The sequence below is a fragment of the Orycteropus afer genome, unplaced genomic scaffold, assembly GCF_000298275.1.
Source record: "Orycteropus afer afer isolate SDZICR_OR568_19922 unplaced genomic scaffold, OryAfe1.0 scaffold00017, whole genome shotgun sequence".
Taxonomy (NCBI): Eukaryota; Metazoa; Chordata; class Mammalia; order Tubulidentata; family Orycteropodidae; genus Orycteropus; species Orycteropus afer.
This window is the reverse complement of record NW_006921604.1, coordinates 1805949-1818332: the sequence shown is the minus strand read 5'-3', so window position 1 is coordinate 1818332 and position 12384 is coordinate 1805949. Positions and strand designations below refer to the sequence as shown.

Here is a 12384-nt window from a genome sequence, read left to right as displayed (position 1 = left end):
AAAAAAAAAAAAAAAATCAGCAGCAGCAGCAGCAGCTATCTTCAAGTCAAAGCCATAAGAAGAAATAGGAGGAACAGCAGCAGGGAAGCTGATGCCCACACATGTGTCATAATTCTGGGTTTTTACTTTCCTCCCCTTTCTGCCTGCTTCTCTGTTAATTTTCAGAGTTCTCAGGTTGTTGCATTTTGATTTTGGCCACGGTTTTTGGTCGGAATCAGTGGGAGAAATAGACTGTGATAGGCTTATTCCACCAAATGTTATGTCTATTTTTGGTGAAATATGATACATACACATGCTTAAAATTAATGTAAAGCTTATTGAATTATATAAACACCCTTGTAAACACCATCCAGATAAAGTTCTGTCAGTTTTGTTTCATATTTTTTTGAGACCATGTAAATTAACATGATTTAAAAGTATTGTATCTTTTTCTCTTGTATCTTTATGAAATAACCATCTTTACCTAGAAATACTTTTTGCTTTAAATTCTATTTTGTCTGATGAAATGGCTGGGCAGCTTTATTTATTTTTGGTTGTTTTTGCACAGTATATCCTTTTTTATCTTTTTACTACAATGTTTCTGAATCCCTGTGATTAGGTATGTATCTTGTAAGCCATATATATTTATGCTTTTTTTTTTTTTAACCAGTTTGATAATTCTTGTTTTTTAGCTAGAGGAGTTTTGGGATTTAAATCTATCATCTTTATTTGAGTTTTACTTTTGTGCCTATTCTAAGTTTTATTTCTTTTATATTTTCCCTCAGAATTTGGAAATTATACTTTTTGTTTGTGGATCCTTAAGTTATTCAAGTCTAAATCTAAGTAATATTTTGACCTTCCATTAAGACAATGCAAGAACAAAAATGCTAATTTGTCCTCTTTCTGATTTGTATGCTATTGTCATTTACTTTAAGTTTTTATCATTTTAAATGTCAAAGGCATTATTATGATTTTTGTAGTTAATATTAATTTAGAAATATGAACACATACTCATAATTTTTATTGTACTTTATTTTTTCTTGACTATTTTACCTTCTGACTTGGATCAGTTTTCTTCTGTCTGAGGAACATTCTTGGGGATTTTCTTTAGTGGCTGTTTTTGATTTTTGCTTTTGGTCCAAAAGTGTTTTTCACCTTCATTTTTAGATAGTTTTATTAGATATAGAAGTTTTCAGCATATCAATAATATGATTGTTCTTCTTTTGTTATTGAGGTCAGCTCACATTACAATAGTCATATCTTTAACGTTAATCTGTGTTTTTATTCTAGTTATTTTAAGGATTTTTTTCATTGCATTGTACTCTTTGTCTGATTTAGATATCTCTTATCTATGTGAATATGTTGGAATTTTTGAATCAGTAGTTTTGAAGTCTTTCATTGTTTTTGAAAATTCTCAGCTGCTACTTCTTAAACAATTTATTCTGCCCTGCCTTCTTTTTGTTCTCTCCTTGTGGGGTCTACCTAAATATACGGATGATATTATTGTATCCTAGCATAATGCCTGAGGCATTTGACTGCTAACCAGAAGGCCAGCAGTTGAAACCCACTAGCCGCTCCTCAGAAGGAAGATTGGGCAATCTACTTTTGTAGCATTACTGCCTTGGAAACCCAAGAAGGGGTTGCTATGAGTTGGATCCAACTCAACAGCAGTGAGTGTGGTTTTTTTTTTTTTTTTAATGTCCCTCTCACTCTCTCTGTTGTATTTTCTATTTATTTCTCCACACTTCATCATAGTCTCTTCTGATACCCCCAGTTCACAGTTTTCTCTTTTATAGTATCAAATCTTTTGTGAAGTCTGTTCCCTGAGTTCTTTAATCTGAATATTACATTTTTCAATTCTAGAGTGTTCATTTGGTTCTTTTCCAGCAGTTTGGTGTCATTTTTATAGTTCCAGTTCCATGCCAAAGATTGTCTACTTCAACACTGTAATCATAGACATTTTATAATTTGTGTCTATTAATTCTAGTATTAAGTGAGTTTGTTTCTGTAGTCTGTCTTTTGTTGGTTCAGTTTCACGTTGCCTTGTAATCGCGGACATTGTGGTCATTGTGTATTCTTTCACCCAAACCCACTGCCAGTGAGTTGATTCCAACTCATAGCAATCCTATAGGACAGAATAGAATTGCCCCATACAGTTACCAAGGCTGTAAATCTTTATGAAAACAGCCAGCCACCCTCATCTTTCTCCTGCAGAGCAGCTGGTAGATTTGAACTGCTGAATAGTTAGCAGCTGAATGCTTTAACCACTGCACCACTAGAGCTCTTTATGTATTCTTTTACTAGTGCTTTATTGGTTATCCTAGAGATTCAAATAAAAATTAGTACTTTTACAAGTTCTCATACAGAGCAAATACTATAACACCAGTTAACCTCTTTTTATCTTGTATGTTATTGTTGCCATATATTTTGTTATTGTGCATTTTTTTTTAGAGAAAATGAGTTCTTAAGTTTATATTAAATGGAAGTCTTCTACTCAATGAAAAATACCATGAAAAGAAAGATAGGGCACAAATCGGGAGATGATATTTTTGCCCTCATATAACCAAGACAAGTTAGTATCCAAATAATACAAAAGAATTCCCCCTAAAAAAAATTCAGTATATGATAAAAATGAACAAAGAGCATAGGTAGAACAAGAACATGAGTATTCAACAAACATATAAAAATATTCCAGTTCAATAGATATCAGTGAAATATAAATCAACATACAGTGACATATTTTATTCTATGAGTTGGCAGAAATCTGACAATATCAAGTATAAACAAGGTTATAGACCAATGAGAATTCTTATACACTGTTGGTAGAAATATAAATTAGTACATTATCTTTGCAAAACAGTTTGATATTAGCTAATGAATTTTCATCTGCTCATGTATGACACAGGTGAGCCCCTCAGGTTGGAAGACACTCAAAATATAGCGGAGGAAGAGCTGCCTCCTCCAAGTAGAGTCCACCTTAATGACCCAGATGGAGTAAAGGTTTCAAGGCCTTCATTTGCTGATGTTACATGACTCAAAATGAGAAGAAAAAGCTACAAACATCCATTGGTAATCAGAATGTGGAATGAATGTACAAAGTATGGCTCTATGAAAATTAGAAGTCAAAAATGAAATGGAACACATAAATATCTGCATCCTAGGCATTAGCAAACTGAAATAGACTGCTATTGGCCATTTTCAATCAGACAATCATGTAGTCTACTATAGCAGAAATGACAAATTGAAGAGGAATAGTATGTCACTCTCATTGTCAAAAAGAACATTTCAAGATCTATCCTTAGGTACAATGATGTTAGTAATAGGATAATATCCATACACCTATAAGGAAGAATAGTTAATATGACTATGCACCAACCACTAATGCCAAAAATGACAAAATTGAAGATTTTACCAACTTACACAATCTGAAATTGATCAGACATACAATTAAGATGCATTGAAAATTACTGGTGAATGGAATGTGAAAGTTGGAAACAAAGAAGGATCAGAAGTTGCAATATGGCCTTAGTGATCGAAATGACATCAGACACATGATAGAATTTTACAAGACCAACAACTTAATTCATTGCAAATATATCTTTTTCAATAACATACATGGTGCCTATACATGTGGACCTTGCCAGGTCGAATACACAGGATTCAAATCAACTGCATCTGTGCAAAGAGACAATGGAGAAGCTCAATGTCATCAGTCAGAACAAGGCTAGGGGCCAACTACAGAACAGTCCAAACCAAAAAGCCAAACCCACTGCCATAAAGTTGGTTCTAACTCATAGCTACCCCCATTGGGTTTCCAAGGTGAATCTTTACAGAGGTAGATTGCCCAGTCTTCCTTCTGTGGAGTAGCCTCTGAGTTTGAATCGCCAACCTTCTGGTTAGCAGTCAAATGCATTAGTCACTGCATCACCAGAGCTCCTTCAATCACTTGTATGCAGGTTCAAGTTAAAGCTAAAGAAAGAAAATTAAAAGAAGTCTATGAGAACTGTACATAAATGATATTTCAATAAAATGTATTTTTTAAAAAACAGAAGTCCATGAAAGCCAAATTACAATCTAGGGACCATCACGAGAATAGATCAGACATATTGAATACCAGTGATTGAAGACCAAATGAGTTGTGAGATGACATCAAAGACATCATACAAAAATTTTTTTAAAAAAAATCATTAAAAAGACAACCAAGAAAAAAAAAAGATCAAAATGAATGTCAGAAGAGACTCTGATCTTGCTCTAGAATATAGAGTGGCTAAAGCAAGGAAGAAACAATTCAGTTAAAAAACTAAAGATTTTGAAGAGCAACTTGAGAAGACAAAGTATTATAATGAAATGTCCAAAGATCTCAAGTTAGAAAACCAAAAGGGAAGAACATGCTTGGCATTTCTCTAGCTGAAAGAACTGCAGAAAAATTCAAGCCTTGAGTTGCAAAACTGAAGGATTCTACAGTCAAGATGTTGAACGACGCAGGAAGCATCAAAAGAAGTTGGAAGAAATACAGAGTTACTGTACCAAAAGGAACTGGTCGACGTTCAACCATTTCAGCCGGTAACATATGATCAAGAACCCATGGTAATGAAGGAAGATGTCTAAGCTACACTGAAGACATTGACAAAAAAACAAAGCTCTAGGAATTGACAGAATACTAACTGAGATAATTCAGCAAATGGATGCAGTGCTGGAAATGCTCACTCGTCCATGCCAAGAAACTTAGAACACAGCTACCTAGCCAATCTGCTGGAAGAGATCCATGTATGTTCTCGTTCCAAAAAAAGGTGATAATAACAGAATGCAGAAATTATCTAACAATATTATTAATATCAAATGCAAGTAAAGTTTTACTGAAGATAATTCACAAACAGTCACAGCAGTACATCAACAGAGAACTGCCAAAAATTCAAACCAGATTCAGAAGAGGATGTAGAATGAGGGTTATCATTGCTGATATCAGATGGATCTTGGCTGAAAGCAGAGAATGCCAGAAACATGTCTACCTCTGTTTTATTGACTGTGCAAAGGCTTTCCATTGTGTGGATCAGAACAAATTGTGGATAACATTACAAAGAATGAAATTCCAGAACACTTAATTGTGTTTAAGTGGAACCTCTACATAGACCAAGAAGCAGGTCTCTTGCTGGAGATTTGCCCAATGCAATATGTAGTTTAGTTTCCTCATTGCTGGTTCCATGAATGTTGATGGTGGATCCAAATAAAAGGATATCATTGACAACTTCAATCTTTTCTCCACTTATCATGATGTTCCTTATTGGTCCAGTTGTGAGGATTTTTGTTTTCTTTGTCTTGAGGTTTAATCCATACTGAAGGCTGTGGTCTTTGCTCTTCATTAGTAAGTGCTTCGAATCCTCTTCGCTTTCAGCAAGCAGGATTGTTATCTGCATATCGCAGGTTGTTAATGAATCTTCCTCCAGTCCTAATGCTGTATTCTTCTTCATAAAGTCCAGCTTCTCAGATTATTTGCTCAGCATCCAGATTGAATAAGTATGAAGAAGGGATACAACCCTGATGGGTCCTTTTCCTGGCATTAAACCATACACAGTATCCCCTTGTTCTTTTTTAACACCTGTTTTTTGGCCTATGTAGAGGTTCCACTTAAGCACAATTAAGTATTCTGGAATGCCAGTTTTGTGTCATCTTCACAACCATTGCTATGTTTGAGCCCATTATTGTAGCCACTGTGTCAATCCATCTTGTTAACAGTCTTCCTCTTTCTTGCCGAACCTCTACTTTACCAAACATGAAGTCCTTTTCCAAGGACAGGTCCTTCCTGATAACATGTTCACAGTACGTGAGATGAAACCTTGTTGTGCTCGCTTCTATGGAGCATTCTGGCAGTATTTTTTCCAAGACAATTATTCATTCTTCTGGCAGTCCACGGTCTAGTCAATATTCTTCACCAACTCCATAATTCAAAGGCATCAGCTCTTCCTCGCCCATCTGTATTCACCATCCAGCTTTTGCATGCATGTGAGATGAGTAAAAATACCATCACTTGACTCAGGCTCACCTTAGTCCTGCATTTCCTTGTTTTATCTGGAGAATTTTCCTTATTCTTAATAAACTCAATCTTAATTTTTAAATGCGGTCTGAAGTGATGAATTCTCTCAGTTGTTTGTCTGATAATGTATTTTGTCTTCATTTTTTAAGGGTATGTGTCCTGGAAATAAATTTCTAAGTCAGCAGTTAATTTTTTTTTTTTTACTACTTTGAAGGTGGCATAGTGTTGTCTTCTGTCTTCCATCTTTTGAGAATTCAGCTGAAATCTTAGTATTTCTCTTTAATGTATCTTTCCTCTGTTTTAAATATTCCTTTTCATTGATTTTTATAAAATTTACCATGAGATGTGTGTAGTTTTCTTTGTATTTATTCTGTGTAGGGTTTATAGGACTTTTAGAATCCAAAGCTTAATACTTTTCATCAGTTTTAGAATATTCATGGCCATTATGTTTTCAAATATAGCTTTTTCCCCATTATTCTCTTCTCTTGGGTCTCTGATTTCATAGATGTGAAATCATTTTCAGTGTCTCACATTTCTCCTATAATTTTTGTACACCTTTTACCTCTCCATGTTTCCACTTTCTCTTTTCTTATAACCTATCTTTCTGTTTGCTAATTGTTTCTTCAGCTGTTAGAACCTTTTGAAAAGTTGTTAAAGTTCTGTTTTAAAATGTTAAAAGCTGTTAAGATCTGCTTTTAAACCCATATATTAGATTCTAACTTTCAATTTTTTTACTTTTCAATTCTAGAATTTCCACTTGACTCTTTTATTAGATTGTACTTCTCTTGCGAAATTCTCCCATTTGTCTCATATTTTTTAAAACATATTTATAGCAATTCTTTAATGTCCTTATCTGATAATTCCAAAGTATATCTTACCTACAGCAGGGGTCAGCAAACTACACCCTGCCAGCCAAATATTATAAGTATATAACTTACCAAACAAACCAAACCCACTGCCATGGAGTCGGATCCTACTCATAGCAATCCTCCTTGGGTTTCCGAGGCGGTATCACTACGGAAGTAGATTGCCCAACCTTCCTTCCGAGGAGTGGTTGGTGGGTTTGAACTGCCAGCCTTCTGGTTAGCAGTCACATGCCTTAGGCACTACGCTACCAGAGCTCCCAGTATATAGCTTAATGAATTTTTAATTATGTATACACCTAACCATGACACAAGTCAAGATATTAAAGTTTTATGGCACTCTGGAAAACTCCCTTGAACTCCCTCAAAGTAAATAAACAGTTGTCAGTTGCCATCTAATTGATTCCAACTCACAGTGGCCTTAGGCATGCAGAGTAGAAATGTGCTCCATAGGGTGTGTTCAAGGCTGTGACCTTTCCCAAGTACATTGCTAGGCCTTCCAGTGTGCCTGTGGGTGTGTTCAAACCCCCAGCCTTTCTGTTAGTAGTCAAGCACCTAACCATTTGTATCACCCAGGGGCTCCTTCAAAGCATATTTGTTGTTGTTGTTGTTGTTATGTGCCGTCGAGTCAGCCAACTCATAGTGACCCCTCTTTGGGTTTCCGAGGCAGTATCACTACAGAAGTAGGATTGCCCAACCTTCCTTCCAAGGAGTGGCTGGTGGGTTTGAACCGCCAGCCTTCTGGTTAGCAGTCAAGTGCTTTAGCCACTATGCTACCAGAGCTCCCATACTCCCTGCCAAAAATAACCACTCTTCTGACTTAGAGCACTCTAGATTACTTTTGCTTGTTCTTGAAAATTATGTAAATGAAATTGTACTGTATTTACTGTTTTGTATCTAATTTTTTCCACACAATATTGTGTCTGTGGAATTCAACATTGTTGCATGTAGCTATGGTTTATCTTTTCTATTACTATATAATAAGGGGGAGCTCTGGTAGCATAGTGGCTAAGACACTTGCCTGCTAACCAGACGGTTGGCTGTTCAAACCCACCAGCCACTCCTTGGAAGGAAGGTTGGGCAATCCTATTTCCGTAGTGATACTGCCTCGGAAACCCAAGGAGGGGTCGCTATGAGTCGGGTTTGACTCGACGGCACATAACAACAACAACAACAACATATAATAAGGAGCTCTGGTGGCTCAGTACCTAAGCATTTGATTGCTAACCATTGAAGGCTGGCCGTTCAAACCCATCAACTGCTCTGTGGAAGATAGGGCAATCTACTTCCATAAACATCTACCATCTTGGAAAACCAATGGAGATCTCTCAATATAAGTTGGAATCAACTCAATGGCAATGAATTTGGTTTTTGGTTTTTTTTATATTACTATATAATATTCCATTGTGTGAACAGTCCATAATTCATCCATTCTATAGTTACCTACGTGACAGCCATCTGTTTTGTCTCTTATATTTTAGATTTGTAACCTATCTGAAATTGTTATATTTCATGTTTCTCCACAAGGATATTCAGTTGACCCTGGGCTATTTATGCATAAGACTGGTATTTCCGTACTGCACTTTGTTGTAAATGCTGTTAATGTCACTTTGGTGACTGTGGCTTTGTCCTTAGTGTATTTTATATAGAGCCTAGCAGAGGAATTTCAGGGATTGGAGTTCCATTTCATCAGGGATTATAGGTGGTCGATTCTGATACCAGGTGAATCAAGTATGCTGGAGAAGAGATTCATGTTTTAGGTAAAAGGTTTAGTGGAAATTTGCCAAGCCCCCTTCTCTTTGTCTATACAGTTCAGTGTTGCTACTTTGGTGCTATAAATCCTCCTCCTACTTAGTGGTTTTTTTTTCCCCAGCTAGCCTCCCCCTAGCTTCCCACTGCAGCTGAAAAGAGATGTACTGTATAAAGTCTCCAGTGATGCAGAAAAAAATCCTGAAAATTGTTAGTCTTGAACTTTCAATAGATAAAAATATAATATTTTGTTTTAGTTCTGACTCTTGGTTCTTCTTTTATGTGTTGAAATGTAGTGTTTCTTTCACTTTTCATTCTTTGGAACTGTTGAGTTTTTTTTTTCCTTCCTTACCTAAGCATTTATTAATTTTTTAAACTTTTATTAATTATAATATTTTAAAAGGTATTGTAATTTTAAAAAAAGAGTATTCTCCCATGGAACAGAGATAAAATATAGAAAAAAAAAAATGTGATGTGGCTTTAAAGTGCAAGTTAAAGATGAACAGGACAAGAAATTTTATACCAATTGATTGTTAAGTGGCTAACCTCCCTGAATTATTTATAAAGGTTTAAATATATATATAGACATAGTTTGAAACATGGGTGGGAAGGAGAGCAAGGCCCTGGCTCTAAGTTCACCAAGGTCTCAAAAAAATCACGAATCAAAACCTACCTATAAAGATACACCTTATTAGTTTTGTGTATTTCATTGTACATAAATTATATTTCAATAAAATGCATTAAAAAAAAAAAAGATATACCGTAGACTTAGTCACATGGAAACCAGTTCTCTGTGCCTTTTCCTTTCTAAACGTACAGCTGTGTAAAAGGACGGTAATCTCTGGTAATCCTAAAGTCAACATATTTTATTTACTAAAATGAATTAGAGGAGCCCTGGTGGCACAGTGATTAAAGTGCTTAGCTGCCAACTTAAGGGTCAGCAGTTTGAACCCATCAGCCACTCCACAAAAGAAAGATTTAGCAGCCTGCTTCTGTAAAGCATTACAGCCTTGGAAACCTTATGGGACAGATCTACTCTGTCTAGTAGTGTTGCTATGAGTCAAAATTGACTCAACAGTAGTGGGTTTTTGTGGTTTTCTTTTTGGATTTGGGGAGTTTAAGGTGTATTTTGCCACAACATTCAGTTGAGGAATAAACCAAGGAAGATCTTCATAGAACAGACATATTATAGGTTTCTAGGATATTTGTACTAGATAATATTTATTACTCCTAAATAGTATATTTGTAATTATCATAGTTATTGATAAATTTATAGTGGTAACATTTATTAAATTCTTCCTAGGTGCCAGGATTATGCCAAGTTCCTTATGTAATTATCTCATTGAACTGTCTCAGCAATCCTAGGAGTAGGTACTATTTTTATCCCTATTTTATAGGTAAGGAGATCAAAGCTTGGCTTAGAGAGGTTAAAAAAAAAATGGAAATTTTGGCTTTAGCCACATGACCTCATGTACTTATTATGTCTCTGATTTGCTTTCAACTTTTATGTGTCACTAAAATGTCTCAATTTTTTTCAAATAGTAGTTGATGCTAATAATTATTCTATTATAAATTTTGACATTTAGTTTCAATATTTTTACTACTGTAATCTTAATTTTCAGTAATTTGGCATTAGAACTTGAGCTAGTAAAAGAAATGAATGAGACCAATATTCTTTTTGCAAATTCTTCTCTTCACTGAATGATAGTCCATTTTTCACAATGCACAAGTATCTGGAAATGTTTTATTTATTGTAACTAACTGTGGCAGCAGCACACCTGCTGAAGGAATCCACATTCAAAGGCTACAGGAACTCAGCCTTTGGTGTGCCAAGCTCCCTCTTGAGCCCTGGGAAAGCAGCCTTTAATTTTAAGAACATGAATGATTGCAGGATTTTTAAACAAATTGCTGGATAAGTAGAATTCTCTTTAACAATTTCTTGGTAATAAGTTTAAAAGAAAGAATTAAGCCAAAGGCAATTTATATGCACATTTGATATAAAATTATCCAAGAACATTTTGTGTGTTCCTTCTCCCTCCACCACCCTATTCTCAGCAAGCTCTCCCTCCACCCACAGGAGCTGCCTTATGAGTGTGGAGCCTGCCATCAGCACCAAGTACCTCCCTTACCAGAGCTTCCAGCTCTTTGGCTTTGATTTCATGGTGGATGAGGAGCTAAAAGTGTGGCTCATTGAAGTCAACGGCGCCCCAGCTTGTGCTCAGTAAGCCTGAACACTGTTGTATTTTGGAAGTCATTCTAGCAGCTGGAATAGTTAGTCAAAAGTGGTGAGCTTGCTTATTACTGAAAGGGTTCAAGGGTAGACCCTTTAACAGCTGTCGGGAAGGATGTCACAGTATTAGGAGTCCTCTGGGAGGAATCTGGCTGGCACAGGGTTTTGCTGGACCGTCTCCTTTTCCATTGTCCTCATGTGTGTTGAGCAGTTAGTCTGTGCTCAGGTGGGTGGTAGATGCAGTGAGAATTTCAAGCACAGCTAATAACTGCCATAAGACACCTCCCCTGTGACAACTTGAGCAAGCAGGTCCTATAAGTGGGAGAGGTGGTAATGACCAAGAAGTTCCCTATGCAGAGAATGGTGTGTAGAGGCTGGAGCTGGAGTTGAGATGTGAAAGAAGAGCATGGTCAGATACGCCAAAGGGAGCTGAGGAAAGCCTGTCAGAAAGGAGATGCAGTATCCAGCGGAACCTGGCCCTGTGCCGGGCTCCAGGCCCATCTGGGAGATGCACAGGTGAACAGGACCTGCCCTCAGGGAGCTTCTTTTCCTCCTGGGGAGGTGGCCTGCCTACAGCACAGTGTTAGTGTTATGGAGTAATGAAAGATGAAGGTGAAAGGTTAAGTTAGGGCCACACTATGGAAGGCCTTAAATGTCACAGGAAGTCGTTTGGGCTTAATCTTCTTAAACTCTTGGTTCTGAATATCTGCTTTTATCATATCATTTCCCTGTGCAAGACCATTTCATGCCTCCTCATGTCTACATCTTGAAGCAATTTAGGTGATTTTTCTAAAGATTTATGAAAAGGTCTTGACTCTACAAGGGGCTACGTTAAAACTCAAGTTCTTTCATTAGAGTTGGGCCTTTGCCACTGGCTTGATGGCTATAATTTGGCAGGTGTGATTCTTTCTCATTCATCATTCCTTACAGTTAACAAGTACTCAGTAGGTACCATTCAGCCTGCCAGGCCTTATAGTTGGTCCTAGGTTCACAATGGTGAACAAGAGAGACATAGTGGAAAGAGACTGTAGGCATGATAAAGGATCAGGCAAATAAATAATCATTACAAACTGGGACAGGCATTATAATAGTGTATGCAATGTTTTAAAATATAATTGGGTGTTGTTTCCTTATGTTGTACACGGGGTCTCTATGAGTTGGAACCAACTTGACGGCACATAATAACATCACCAATAAAATGTTCAAATATGAAAAAAATAAATAGAGATAATTGAGCAAAATTCTGATGAGGAAGTGATGTGTGGGACTGAAATCTGAAGGAGCAATGAGGAGGTAAGTAGGTGATAGAAATTGTGTTGTGTTACAAGTGGTGGAACAGAAAACAAACATTCTCTCTTTTAAGCTTATGATTTTTTACTGGGGAGGGTTCCTGGGGTGAGGTATGGTACACTGAGGTAGGCCTGGACATGCACCAGGAACCCGTGCCACACTGACACACTGAGAGGCAGGAAGCAGAAGGGGTCATGTGCTCTTGTTCTTTTGCTGAAAGAGTAAACTTTTTTTTTTTTTTT

General features: G+C 36.6%; 1 protein-coding gene across 1 annotated transcript in view; it reads left to right on the top strand.

Moving 5' to 3' along the window:
- The window catches only part of TTL (tubulin tyrosine ligase), a 47199-nt gene that overhangs the window by 29210 nt on the left and 5605 nt on the right, over positions 1–12384 (top strand). The window contains exon 6 of the mRNA XM_007959407.2: positions 10700–10843. Coding sequence (XP_007957598.1) covers positions 10700–10843 — 144 coding nt within the window. The remainder of the gene's footprint in view (positions 1–10699; positions 10844–12384) is intronic.